The 15,071-nt window shown below is 40.9% G+C and overlaps 1 protein-coding gene across 1 annotated transcript in view; it reads left to right on the top strand.

The window, feature by feature from the left end:
* Positions 1–15,071, top strand: part of SLC7A10 (solute carrier family 7 member 10) — an 80,391-nt gene that overhangs the window by 59,316 nt on the left and 6,004 nt on the right. The window contains exons 3-8 of the mRNA XM_037878137.1: positions 5,682–5,833; positions 7,041–7,166; positions 8,613–8,766; positions 11,103–11,226; positions 11,322–11,425; positions 12,543–12,639. Of these exons, the coding sequence (XP_037734065.1) occupies positions 5,682–5,833; positions 7,041–7,166; positions 8,613–8,766; positions 11,103–11,226; positions 11,322–11,425; positions 12,543–12,639 (757 nt within the window). The remainder of the gene's footprint in view (positions 1–5,681; positions 5,834–7,040; positions 7,167–8,612; positions 8,767–11,102; positions 11,227–11,321; positions 11,426–12,542; positions 12,640–15,071) is intronic.

The raw sequence follows: 15,071 nt of genomic DNA, 5'->3' as shown, positions 1-15,071 counted from the left end.
ATCTTTGTTATAGTTTCCAGAGCAACGATGTTTTCCTCATGTTTTAAAGATGCACCAGTTTCATAGTATCATATCATTCATATCTATAGATGTGGAGAGAGAGAGAGAGAGAGAGATTTATTTACTAGTTTCCATGGGTTTCAAATCTTAAAGAGAAATGTACTTTGATTCCATCATTCTATTTATGTCTAATGCATATTTTTAAATATCAGTAGGTAAAATAGATATTTGTATGAACTGTTTTCATTTTTATCGATCTGACCTGTTAATTCAGCTTGGGATGCTTTTTTGACCTGGAGTACATCTATATATTCAATAACTGTTTTATTCAATCCAGTAGGCTCTCATTACCCAAATGCAAAGAGAGAGAATGTTTGATCTCAATACTTTTTTAATTTGTTTCCAAAATGTAGATGTGGAGAATTACTCTCCAGGGATGCTTGCATAATACACAGCGTTGGCCTAGAATGAACAATATGTTTACTTATGTTACAGATCCGTCCAAAAATAATAAATCAGTAAAAGCCTTAGTAGATTTACATTTACACCAGAGTGTCTCTCAAACAGGAAAGGGCCTGATCCAGTGCCCATTAAAGTCAATTGGAGACTTACCACCAACTCCAACAGGCTTTGTAGCTAAGGGCTCTATCCTGAAGAAAGTGGTCCTGGCCTTCTGGCCTGTGTAAAGCTCCTAGTGGCTACAGACAGCTACCTATTAAGATCATGTTGAGGAAGCCTCAAAAGAGCCTCCAGGGTCATGTTAGCAAACTGAAAAATTGCTTGGGATGTGGCTAAACCATGCAGATGAACTTCTTGACTCCAGCTCTGCTGTTACCGAACTCCTCTCCATGTCTGACCTCCTTCCTGTTTCAAACAATGGCTCCAGTGTTTTGTTTTTTCAAGGACACTGGGTCCTACAAGCCAGTTAGGGGCCAATCCTGAGTAGTGCCAAGTGCCCTTAAGCCCCACTGATTGCCACACCAGTTGAGAGCTCACAGCCCTTCAAGGAGATACTCAGCACCCTGCAGGGTTAGGTCCTGGGTAAGGTGAAAAAAACCCTTGTCTTGTCCATCACCACATGCAGTAAGAGTGTCTGAACACTCCTCAAACACAAGATCATTCATCTCACTCAAGGAAAGAGAAGCATGGCATGCAGGAAGAGTCCACGAGGAAATGAGACGTTCCTCTGCAGTTTTGTCTCCTTCCTCCAGGACTCTCTAGAGAGTAACCAAGCAAGAACTATCGTGGATGCTGAGGAATTAAGAGCAATAAATATAATACTCAGCACTTTCTACTTCCAAAGCATTTCACAAACATTAACAAGTTGTTTCTCAGAGTACCAAGGGGAGGCCTGTATTATCCCACAGACAGGGGAAATGAGGCTCGCCAAGGCTGCAATTTGTTCTAGGCCTCACACTCAGGAACAGAGATGGGATTAGGATTTGAGAATTGCTGATACCCAGACCCATGCTCTGTTCACCAGCCCATGATGCCTACATAAAGGAAGCATTCTGACTGGCACTTTTACAGTAGGCTGCTCCTAGAAACATCCAGGAGCTAGTCGGGCTCCTCAGCTCCTGCTAGCCACTCACACCACTGACATTTCCAACTGAAAGTTCGTACATTCCGATCTTCTCACAGTAAACAAAAGGCAGTGTGTCACAGGGCTACAGCTCCGTTTAATCTGATCCCTCTAAATCACTGACAAGAACAACTACATTTTCCCTAGGCCCAGATCCTCAAAGGTACTTAGGCACATTACACCTATTGATTTCAGTGGGAGTTAGGCACCTAAATATCTTTGAAGATTTGGGCCCTAGCATAGACGCCAACCCTGGAACCCATGGAAAAAAACAGGGGGTGCTCAGCACACACCAGCCACAGCTGTTGGGTGGGCCCCAGGGCTAGCTGCCGATCAGCTGTTCCGTGGGGCTCCAGGGCTGGCTGCCAATCAGCTCTTAGGCAGCTGGTGGGAGGGGTCCAGGGGAGGGTGGAGAGGAGCAGCAACAGGAAGGCGGGGGGGCTTTGGGGGAGGGGCTGAGAGAACTGAATGACAGGTGCGGGGGCTCGGGGGAGGGAGCAGAGTGGGGGCAGGAAGAGGGGAGCGAGGGCGAGGCCTTGAGGGAAGGGATGAAATAGGGGTGAGGCCTTGGGGCAGAGCCGGGGTGGCGCACCCCCTGAGAAAAACAAAAGTCAGCGCCTAAGTCCCCTAGTTCTTATTTTAAACTGTCTAAATCTCTTTTTCTAAAATGTCTGACTCCTTCTCAGCTTTGGTAAGACGAGAATGGTTTTAACATCTCCGATTCCACCGGAGTAGTGAATTACAGCGATAATCCCAAAAGTTTATCACATAAGGCTTCAGCTTCTGCTGCCCTGACATTCTCAGACACACAAATCAAGTCTCAGGAGAGTGACTTTCCATCCAAACACCTGGGGCAGTTAACTGAGTACATGCATAACTGCCCTTTCTTTTTTCAAAACTGAACTTTTTGTATTATCAACTTTGGTTAAAGTCCCCTAGTATGCGATCTTCATGACTGGAACTGCTAAGAAGATAAATCACCGCAGCTTTACCCATTTGCCTTGCTGTTTAGTTTGGCAGTTATGTATTCCACTGACAATACAGAAATGTAAACACAATTGTGTCTAAAAAAAAGTCCTGTCTCACTTCAACCCAAGTTAACCACAGGCCATGTCTCCACTCTGGGTGCTGCATGGCACAGCTACAACTGCAGCTATGCCACTGTAGCGCCATCGCGTAGCTGCTTCCTACCGCGGCTGAAGGGGTTTTCCCATTGCTGTAGGTGATCCACCTCCCCAAGCGGAGGTAGCTGTCTACAGAAGAATTTCTCCATCAACCTAGCCATGTCTATAGTGGGGAGGTTAGATCGGCTTAATAAAGACTTCAGGAGGGTGAATGTTTCACGCCCCGAGCACGGTGGCTATGTAGACCTAACTTTTAAATATAGGCCAGGCCTTAGTTTACTCAAAACAGTTCTTTTTCTGTTCTGTAAATCATACTCTCCCACCCATGTCGTAGTTTAGACACAAACGTTACCTTGGCGACTCATGTTGGATAACCATCTGTGCATTAATTCCCCCAAGCTTAATAGGAACAAATTGAACCCCTTTTAACAAATACCAGTTTGGGCTCAAGTGTTAATATCTTTTACTCAAGACCAGGATTTAATTAAAACACCTGAGAATAATAGCAAAATTAAGATTAAAATATGCCTAAATGTTAATTGTATCATCCTTTCATCATCCTTTGATCACTGTTTTGAGCTCCCTGTTTGACAGTTTGGCTTCATAAACCTCTGGCAACAATCTGCATTTAACTTAATTGGTTTTATCAAACCTACATATACTTCATTCCACGTGAAACAAATTGACTATCAGATCTCTCTACTGAATTATTCACATTCCCAGTAAATTTCATAGTACCAAATACCAATTTTAATGTGCTTAATATTGCACTGTACAAGTGACTGCCAATGTTGAATGAGATATCGCTTTTCGGACCTGATTTTCAAATTCTTGCTTCCAGTGGGCATATGCATTTTCACCTGTATACACCACTATGTGGTCTTTGCTGCATTCATCACTGTACATGAAGATGGTAGAACATTAATGGGAAAAACTCATGAGTTTTACCCACAAACACTCCAGTCCTTGCACACACAGGTGTCAGTGCTGCAGTGCACTCACACCAGTCCACACCCATCAAAATTGCATACACACAGGCAGAGGCTGGTTTGAGGGGAAAGGAGCACTTTCATTTAACCAGGAAAGCAATCAGGTGAGTCAGCATTGTCAGAGATCAGCATTGTCAACAACTGATTATTTCAATCTTTAAGTTTTATTAATCTTTGATTATTTAACCCTCAGGCTCTAACATTATAATCCAAATAAATTCCTTTGGAGAGAATCCAAAAAAACTTTAAAATGTGTTATAACTAAGTAACATTCACATCCCAAAAACAACTACTAACAGCACAGATAAACAGCTGGTGTTATGCTTTTTCACACAGCCACAGGATAGCAATTATTATGTAAAATTCAGTGTCTGTACAGTACCTCACACAATGGTATCCTGGTCCATGACTGGCGCTCCTAGGCGCTACAGTAATACAAATAATAATAATCAGTGTGAAAGAACTTGGCTGAGCTAGCCTCTTTAAAGCGATGAAAACTGTAGGAAAACTACTCAAAAAAGGTAAAGAAAGAGAGAAATGGTGTGGGGGTTTTAAAGTACATTTTGTCATTTTGAAATGTAACCAATTCTTTCCATGTGCCAGCTGATTGGCAAAGTTAATGATACAGTGGTTTATAAGAAAAAGAAAGTGCAAGAACATGCCATAATCCTCTGGAACAAAAAGGGGAAAACTAACATAACAGGAACAAAGAGCACTTACCAGCGACAAGAAAGGAGGGTGCAGCAAAGAACAATGAGTTTTAAAATGACTCCTTTAGGGCTGGAGCTGCTTTGCTCTGCCAAATTTAAAGGGCCAGCATGCTGGGAAAGAAGAGCTTATAAGAGAACAACCCTGGACTAGGTGCCCGGGAAACAACTGTGTCTGTGTTGTGCATGCCACTACTCTATATATATATAGATAGATAGATATATAAAAATCAATAATCATCTTCTTGTATTGATTACATCTTACCACATAGTTCCCATCCAGTGCGTAAGAGAATTTTTTTATTTTAGGTTAAGATGAATGCTTCCCTCTTAAAGTAAAAACCGCTGAACATGTTGAAAGTTTGTGAGGCTCAGTCTGACCAAAGGAGATGCCTCTGAAGTGTTCAGAAGTGAGGCCTGAGGGTTCTGATCCTGCAAGAAGGAAGCTCACTGGGCACCAAAGTATCTTAGTCAGAGACAAGCAACCCATAAATAATACTTTTTCTTTATATACCCCTTTCATCCAGTGATCTCATTTTATAAACATCAGCTAGGTTTCCTACATCTTTGTGAGGCAGGTATTTTTATCCCCTTCCACAGAGTGAGCAACTGAGGAATGTAAAGGCCTACATTTTCAAAAGATTCACTCATTTTGGGCAACCTGTTTCAGATTCCATTGAAGTCAGTAGAAGTTGCGGGTGCTCAGTTGCTCTTATTCAGGTCCTATGTGTCTCAGGTTGGGCTAACAACACAGAAGCACCTATAAATAAAGGGCAGGCAGAAACTTGACACAAGTCACAGCGTCCGTGGCCCAGTCAAGAACATAGCTCAGAACTTCTGCTCTAGCCATTAGACAATGCTCAAGACAACTTTAATATTAAAGAACAAAGAGCGTGTTGTGGTCTAACAACACCTAGTGCTAGAACACATCTTTTTCCTTTCCAGGGGCATCATTTAATCCATTGGTGATACTCTCACTGTGACATGCAAAGCTAACTCAATATGCTGACAGTATGTCTCTATTCCTTGTTGTTTGCATGTTTAAACTGTGCGCTTGTATCACATCAAATTTAAATGAAAAAACATATTGAGCTGGGAAAATAGGAGTAAAGAAAGGTTGGGGGAAATCAGAGAAGTGATTGTTTTGGTGGGGTTTAGAAAAATAGCTACCTAATTCTGAGCCTCCTATAAAGATAGTCATCAGATTATGAAACTGTTGCACAGTCAAATGATTCTTACTGGCATAACAGCAGCACCAATGGTTTTCTTGTGAATACAGGTTTTTGCTGCTATGGAGTGCAGTGCTTATCATGTACCCTACCAGCCTGGCTGTTATCGCATTGACATTTTCAAACTACGTTCTACAACCGGTGTTCCCTAATTGCATCCCACCCTATAATGCCTCCAGGGTCCTCTCCACTGTGTGTTTATGTGAGTATTTCCTAATGTTCTTTATGCTCCTACGAAGTTTAGGTCATCTTTACGTCAAAGAGGTTTAATATTCTCTAAGGGGCAAATCCATCCCCCACCCCACCCTAATGGTCACTGAAGTCCCCTTTGCAGCAACCAAGGCGATTCCACTATGGTGGTCGGAGGCTGGATGTGAGGAGGGGAGGTGCTATATATCATGCTGGCTCAGCTGAGTCTTATTTTCAGTTTCATTGTGTACTATAGGGTGATATATTCCACAAAGAAATGGACCAAAGAAGAGGTGTGGACATCTGGATTAGGTATAAACTGAGGTCTGAGGTTCAGGTTGAAAGATGAATAAGGGGTGGGGCTCAGTATGTGTAGCTAAGAACCTTTCACTGTATTTAAACCACTGTTGCTAACTCAACAAATGGATTAGCAATTCACAAGTCCTTTATATGTGTGTGTAAAAAAACAAATGCCACCAGTTCTTAATTAATTACTAAGGTCCCAGAGGGGAGAAAATCAGAATGAAAAGGGATGGAGAGACTCACCACTTCCGCTCAGGCCTGGTCTACGGTACAGAATTAGGTCAATGCAAAGCAGCTTACATCGACCTAACTGTGTACGTGTCTACGCTAAAAGTTCACTCCTGCTGCCATAACTTGCCCACTACACTGACTTAATAAATCCACCTCCACAAGAAGCATAGAGTCAATGTCAATGCAGTTAGGTCAACGCAGTGTCAGTGTAGATACTACATTACTAACATCGACTGTTGCTGGCTTTCAGAAGCCATCCCACAATGCCCCACACTGACAGTTTAATCGGTGCTCCTGATGAGGATGCACACTGCTAACACAGGAAGAAAAGTGTAGACAAACACAAGTAATGTAATTACTGCAGCAGCTGTATGCCGACGTAAGTTAGGTTGACTTAATTTTGTAGTGTACACATGCCCTCAGTTCACAGAAGTCCCTCCCCACAATTAGGACTTCCTAAGTATTGATGGGGGCATCAGGGATAGAGCTCTGGCAAATGTCCTTCTGAAACAGGCAGTTTTCTAGGGTGGAGTTAATCCTGCTCATCAGACCAATCCAAACCCAAGCTAGATTTCCATCTGGTCTGCTGATAGGAAACTAGCAGTCTATGTTTCTCAGCATTTGTTAATGAATATTCTGAAATATACAAAATTTTGTTCCACTGAATTCGGTTTTCTGCTCTCTAGTACTCCTGACTTGGGTGAACAGCTCCAGCGTTCGATGGGCAACTCGCATCCAGGATATATTTACAGCAGGAAAACTGTTAGCCTTGGCCCTTATCATTACTATGGGCTTCATACAGATCTTTAAAGGTACTCACTGAGAAAGCCTAAACATCAGTACTGTACTATTGGTAAAATTAAATTCTCTTTAGAAAGCCTGTTGTACCCATCCCCTTGTTTTCTAGTTCTTAGCAGGCAGGGGAAGAATTCTGAGGGCTTATTTTATTTCCCCTGCTGACAGAGTTCTCTGCTACAATTAGCAAGCATTTGGATTTGAAAGAAACTGGAGAAGGAGGTAGCCGGTGAAGTTACTTGATCTGTGGGAGGGCAAGTTTCAAGCAGGGCCTAGCAAAGACACCACTGTGTAAGGTGCACATAAATATGTGACTAAACTGAAAATAATTAATATTAATTGCTGTTAATTGAAGCTACAGGATTCCTTCCAAGTACGGGTGCAATCACAAAGGAAGTATTCTTCAGAACATAGCATGATAAGTAATTATCAAACAGGCAACATACTACAGAAATAAGATGTAGCATCCTTGCACAAGTTTCTCTCTCAAAGAAAACTGTTGTTTTCAATAAAGTAAAGCGTGGAACTGAAATATTGAGAAATATCTCACTGGGTAGATTTATAATGTAATTTTATCAATGACATGTTCCTCAAATTTTAATTGCTTCTGATGAACTCTGTATAAAATAATCCTAAGAAATATAGGCCCTAAATCAACAAGCAATGTAAGCAGTTGCCTAACTTTAAGTATATGAGTAGTTCCAGTTCCCCTGGAAGCAATGGGACTACTCACGTACTTAAAATTAGACAAGTGCTTGTGTATCTTACTGATTCAGCCCCTTAATGAAAAGCACAGGACCCAAGGGCTGATGATGTTTTCAGCATGTGTGAAATGGGTCTTGTAGAGAGGACAGAAATACAGTATTTACAACAGGAAGAGGCAAGGGCACCACTTTCCAGGTTAAAAATAAAAAAGCCCCACAGCCTGAAAAATTCCACCTGCCCTGCAGGGTTTTCTTTCGAAGTAGAGTGAATGTTATCAAAGAACCCTGGATTCCTGTAGAGGAAACACTCACTCCATTCAGATGAGATGAGAGTTTAGGGCATCAGATGAGATGAGAGTTTAGGGCATCAGATACCAATGCTGAGCTGGTATAAATTGTCATAGTTCCATTGAAGTCAATGGGGATCACACAGGTTTTGTGGCAGCTCTGTCTATTCAGCTATGACAATTTACACCATCAAGGCTGTGCCCCAGGACAGTTTTGTCTGAGAATCTACAAGAAGCACTGGTAGTTTAATGTTAATGTTTCCCAGTTCTCAGGGTGCAAACCAGTGAAGCACAGTCTAAGATTAGTAAACGTAATATAAAATTGAATGAACACAATTCTAGGAAGTTTACAATTCTCTGAAAATAATACTTTTCTTATGTCCTGGTTCCCTGGGTAGGTGGCACTTCCACCACTCACCATCAAAATAGTTTACACTTCTGACTTAACTTCTTGCTTTTGTTCTGTCTATAGGAAACTATGAAGAACTGACACCAAGCAATGCGTTTGATTTTTGGATGTCTCCATCTGTGGGACAGTTAGCATTAGCTTTTCTTCAAGGGTCATTTGCATTCAGTGGGTGGAACTTCTTGAATTATGTCACAGAAGAATTAGTTGATCCCCGCAGGCAAGTATTTATTTCCATATGACCCAGATACTTTTGAGGTAAAGACAGTGGGGTCAGTCTGTTGGTACTATGCACAGTGTGTTCTGCAGGAGGACTGACATCACTAAATGTCTATACGTATCCAAAGTAAAGGTAATTAAGGTTATTACCTTCCTTTTTAGATCCCAAATGAGGCAAGTTAAATGAAGGTGCTGAAATTAAGAATGTATTTGGCCCATCAAGTTAGACATAGCTTTCACAGAACGAAGATATCATATAGGTGTAACACTGACATTATGGCATTATTGAACTGTCTATTGCTTACATATTAATCTATATTAATGGGACTAAACATAAATATAACTACGTATTGTTTATATTTTAATGGCACTAAACATAACTAGCTATTGTTTATCTATTAATCTATATCATTGATGGGATGCCTCACAAAATTGCATTATATTTTATGTATGCGTGTATTTTATATCTATATAATACCAAAACATATTGTCTGTGGTCTTGGTTCTTCAGACAACATTTCCCCCAAAGGGAACACATAAAGAAGAGATTAAAATGTCTTTTTACAGAAGAGGCAGAATTCTCCCTCCCCCCTCCCCTACCCCACTCCATTTATGAAATACTTCTGAAACCTGCCTTCTTCAGTGATATGTGCAGTGTGGATACTGGCTGCTGGCTGTAGAAAGAAAGTTCTCTCAGGGTGATTGGCATCAGGTTTGATGCTGATAGTGCAGGCTTTGAAATGAGTTATCCTCCATCATGTTTGAAAAGCCAGGGGGAGAGTGATTTCCACCAAGAAGCAGCAAAAGCGCAAAGGTTTCAGAATTTCTGAGATGAAAAAATAGAATAATAAATTCACACGACAGTTTTTGGGTCTTCAATTGCTTCTGAATGTTCAGCACACGTACCCCAACATCCCCAGTTAAGCAAAGTATAATTTCAGGTATTACACATTCTGGATGGAAACAAATTACAGCCTCAATCCTGCAAAAACTTATCTGCATACTTTAACTTTACCTATGTAAGTAGTGAGATGTTCATGTACATAAAGTTATGCATATTTATAAATCTTTAAAGAATTTAAGGGGAAAGGAGGCAGGTATGGTGCTCTCTCAAGCAACTGTAAACATTTTCACAAACATCCAGAATTTCCTAGTGTGGTTTCAACTGAGCAAAAAAGAAACAAGGGAAAGAATTAATGTAGTGTTTGCCAGCAGGAATTGGATACTACTGTCATATGCACAAGTTTAAGAAGAAAAATAATTCAGTTTGTGTTTTGTAGCATCTGTAGCTACAGGAAAAAAAACAGTTTGGCACATTATTGATAACCCGTCAGGTTAAACTGAGTGTCAGAGATGCCAATTCCAGCTCTCTGAAAGTTTTACAACGGAATTTTATCAATTCTACAGTTTTTGAGGGAGAAATACAAAATAAAAAGCTATTTTCATTAGGGAAAAGAATAAAACCCAACTTCATGTCTATACCAAAACCTTGCAAAACTACACTGGTGAAAACTGTTTATTAATCTTTTTTGCTCATCTGACAAAGTCAAAAATCAGAGCTATAGTGAACACATTAGCCTGAGTGAAGTGTACACACTAAACAACTCTCACAGTCTGTAGAATGCTTTTGTCACTTGGCTAAGTTTCTCAATGAATAAATGAGAGAAAAAGGCAAGTCCGTTATTTTCCATGCTATCATTTTTATCAAACAGAGCCTCATGTAAACTAAATTAAACTTACAGGAACATTATTAGTCTTAAAAAGAAAAGGAGTATTTGTGGCACCTTAGAGACTAACCAATTTATTTGAGCATAAGCTTTCGTGAGCTGTAGCTTATGCTCAAATAAATTGGTTAGTCTCTAAGGTGCCACAAGTACTCCTTTTGTTTTTGCAAATACAGACTAACACGGCTGTTACTCTGAAACCTATCATTATTAGTCTTGTTAGTTATTACCGTAATAGCTTACGCAACATAGAAAACGTATAGGAATTCTTTATGAAGAAAAAGCTTTCTGGTATCTCCATTGCAGCCATGTTGTAAATTCTGTTTGATGGTCTTCAGCTCGTGGTGATATCCTGAAGCCCTGTAATGGTTTTAGTATTCTCAGAACTGCAATATGTCAAGCTACTGAGAGAAGTACAGATATGGGGTGGCGGGAGGAAGGAGGGGGTTTTTTGTTCTGTATTTTGTTCTATGTAGCAATAGGGCTGTAAAGCACAAAACTGGATAAAAACTTCTCCAAAGTTGCCATGAGGGGGAGGGACAGCGGGTGGGGTGGTATGGTCCAGTTATATGTGAATGTAATTTCTTATCAAACCTCCTAATTCTTCAATTAGGAACCTACCTCGTGCCATATTCATATCCATCCCATTGGTGACATTTGTGTATACATTCACCAATATTGCATATTTCACTGCCATGTCACCTCAAGAGCTCTTGTCCTCCAATGCTGTGGCAGTAGTAAGTAAACCATTCCATGGATGTCTAAAATACACTTTAATTTCAGTTCTGTGCTGTGCGGTATATTTCAGTTTCTCTGCCTTCTGTTGCTTTAGACATTTGGTGAAAAGTTACTGGGCTATTTTTCCTGGGTTATGCCAGTCTCAGTGGCCTTATCTACATTTGGAGGAATAAATGGATACCTTTTTACCTCATCAAGGTTAGTTGGAGTGCAATTTTATGAACATTATCTAATTTTCTACAACGCTTGCTAGACATTTTGTGTGTTATAGACCTTGATCTCAGTGTTGGGCACATTGGACACATTAAATTATGAATTGTGCCATTTCAGTCAGCAGATATCATACTGAATAGCAGGATCTCCTGCAAAAGAGCCCTTATGATCTACTGGAAATGTCTGATGGAATGATTTGTACTAAGAATAAAACATTGGCTACATACTTAGACAATGTAATTTTACAATACAATTTCAGTAGCTACAAGCTAAGCTATGCTTAGCTCAGCTCAAAAAGTAGATTGAAGAAATGAGAGTTGTAGGGCCAAATTCGATTCTCAGTGACATGGACATAAATCCAAAGTAAACCCATTCATTTGATGGGAAGTTTGCACTAGTGGAACTGGAACCAGAATCTTGCCCATAGTCTATTTAAATTTTAAATTTAATAGAAATATGAGTTCCGTAAGAAAATAAAATACAAACATCTGTCAGGAAAGAGGTAACAATACAGCTCCTTAGTGCTTTAGCCAAGTCACGTACCTTAGTGCTCTCAAAATGTGGTGAGACCTGACAAACCTGAGGACATTTAAAAACATAATTCATGTATTTAAAAAAATAAAACCTTGAGAGATACTAGGCCTGATCCAAAGCCCATTAGTCACTGGGCAGACTGTTGATTTAGGCTCTATCGTAGATATTTATATGGTTCCCATCACCATAGTATCTGGGAGCCCACAGTTTTAATGTATTTATCCTCAAAATATCCCTGTGAAGGAGGGCAGTTCTATAAGCCCTATATTTACAGCTGGGGTGCTGAGCCAGATTGAGACTAAGGCCCAAAAGTACGTGAGCTCCTAACTTCCAAATACCTTTGAGGATCTGAGCCTAAGTGACTTGCCCAAGGCACACAGGAAGTCTGTGGTGGAACAGGAAATTGAACCCCCGTCTCCAAAGTATCAGACTAGCCCCCTAACCACTAGAACATCCTTCCACTCCAAGACTCCCCCAGGCTTTGAATCAGGCCGATTGAGGCTGATGAAACAGTGCAGCTAAATGTTGGAGTAACTTGTATACTGAATGTTCCTATTCTGCTTCCCAGGTTATGTTTTTCTGGAGCTCGTGAAGGTCACTTGCCCAGCTTGCTTGCTATGATTCACGTTAAACACTGCACCCCAATCCCTGCCCTTCTAGTGTGTGTAAGTTTTATTTTTTCTGTCACGTCTCATCTGCTTAAACGGGAGTGCAATTTAGAAAAATCTTTGTTTGCAAACTGAAATGCTTCATTTATGAAATTGTGAGCTCTTTTACTGATTCTGTCAGCTCACTGCAAACATTTAATGTGGAGAAAATCTCCCTGCAGTCAATGCTAATTCCACTCCACAGGGCTAGTTCAGAGCTTGCTGCCAAACTAATAGCCATAGTGGGCCCCAGGTACAGGGCTAAATGCTACTCGTTGTTCTGTAAAAACTAGATGCTTTGTGCAGTGATAGATTGATGCTCTGCAGTGATAACTTGAGCTTCTGGAGAATCAGGATGTGTCCCCTTTACTTTGGCCCTGTAAAGAAAGTGAGTAGAGAAGATCAGCGTAACAGATTCAAAAGAAGCATATACCAGCTGAACACATTGGGTAAAACAAGGGGGACACCCAATTACATTAAAAGGCGACACATTTTAAAATGTAGAAAGGAAAGATTTTGATTTGTTTCTTGGTTTGTTTTTTTACACAATGTAAACTTACCTTATAGCAGTGAGTTCCACAAGTTATTACTAAGATTGAGTTGTTAGCAAGGTGGTAGGCTTGAGCCCAGCATTTGGTCTTAAAAATGTGCATAGTCATCTTGTAGGAAAAAGAGGGAGAATTATTACACACTCCCAACTCTCTCTTACTCCACAACACATCATGGGGATGAAGGCCACTTCCTTCCAGAGTTTAGTAGGGTTCTAAAGGGTTGTAGTAAGCCTAAAATGTTCAGTTATATTTTATTTTACATTCCTCATGCTTCAATAACTGTTAGCATGAAAATTCCCTCACAGGCACATTGGCTGAAATCTTGGCCCCACTGCAGTTAATGAGAGGCTTTTGCATTGCAGTGGTAATCAACTGACTTCAGCGCATCCAGGATTTACACCCATATTATTATTCTCCCAGTGTGTTATTCTCCCAATGTGTGGCTAGCTATAGCAGTCGTGCTATCACAGCCCAGCACTATCTTTTTCTCAGTAACCGTTCTGCATAATCTATGTTAATATAAAACCATGATTTAGCCAAAAGGTGGCAGTGCCCTGGCATCTTTCCTGCACAGGCTTTAATGCCCATACACACCCACATAACTAAGTGTCTGGAATCTTTTCTGGTTGAGCTGCACTACGCAATCTGTGCGGTGTATAAAAAAAAAACAAGATCCAGCTCCTATATGGACTCATTGGGCAGCCAAGCTGTGGTGATGCAGATGAAGCAAAGTCCCTTTGTCCATAAAAATACATCAGCTCAAATAATGTGCTGAGTGTCAGTGACTATCACTTTGTGAAATAGCCAGAGCGTGAGCAAGCTCCCTGTGCAGAGCAGAACTGGCAAATCAAACAAATGCCAGCTACCCAGTTTGTAGAGAACATTCCCTTTAAATTACTGTGCAAATTACAGAACCAACACTGGATATTAATGAATCATTCAGCGGTAGGGGTTTATTTTACATCTCGGGATGTACTAAGTGTTGCCCTGAAATATTAATTTCTATATAAATAGTAATATAAAAATATTATACTGTCTGCAGTAACAATAGCAAATTACGTCAGACTTTAGGCAAACCTAATTAATGCATCAGGATTTTTTAAATTAATCGTAGCCTGTGCATTAAGGTAGACCTACTTAAGGTCTCAGAAGATTACCATGTTTTTGCTGTTCCTTTCCAAAACTGGGTGTTTAAACAAGGTGGTCATTAATGCAAAGTGAATGAGGTTCAAATCATTTAAAAGTCTATTTTATTGGGGTGCACAGCTCAATAGATTCAGATCGTGGAAGCTCCTTCACCTGAGGTTTTCAAAAGGAGGCTGGATAGCCATCTGTCCTGGATGGTTCAGACACAACAAATCCTGCACCTTGGCAGGAGGAGATTAGACTAGATGATCCTTGGGGTCACTCCTAACCCTATCGTTCTGTGATTCTAGATGCTATCACTTTAGAGTGACCATATTTCCCAAAGGCTGGGGCAGGCATTGCTGCTCACTCAAGCCCTGTGTGCCCCACACTGGAGCCCTGCCTCCCCCGCTGTGTGGGACTGGCATTGCTACTCACCACCACTATCGCCCACCCATGTTCCTTTGTGCCCCACTTTCTTGACAAAAGTGGGCATTTATCCTGTTTGCTCTTGCCAGCTGATCAAGTTGGCAAGAGCAAATGGGACAAATGGGACAAATGCCCAAAGTCGGGACGGCCGGGACAGGGCTTAAAAAAGGGACTGTCCCAGCCAAAACAGGATGTACAGACATCCTATGTCACATGTTTTGAAACTTTTCCCAAGCATTATCCGTGGCACTGTTGTCCACCAGGATAGTCATCAGAGGAAACAGTATGGCACACAAGCAACACTTTCCACTCTAAAAACTCAAGAAAGTATTTGAAGGGGAAATG

This window comes from Chelonia mydas, chromosome 12 (genome assembly GCF_015237465.2).
Source record: "Chelonia mydas isolate rCheMyd1 chromosome 12, rCheMyd1.pri.v2, whole genome shotgun sequence".
In the NCBI taxonomy this organism is placed as follows: domain Eukaryota; kingdom Metazoa; phylum Chordata; order Testudines; family Cheloniidae; genus Chelonia; species Chelonia mydas.
Note: the sequence above shows the minus strand (reverse complement) of the source record. Positions and strands in the feature narration are given on the sequence as shown.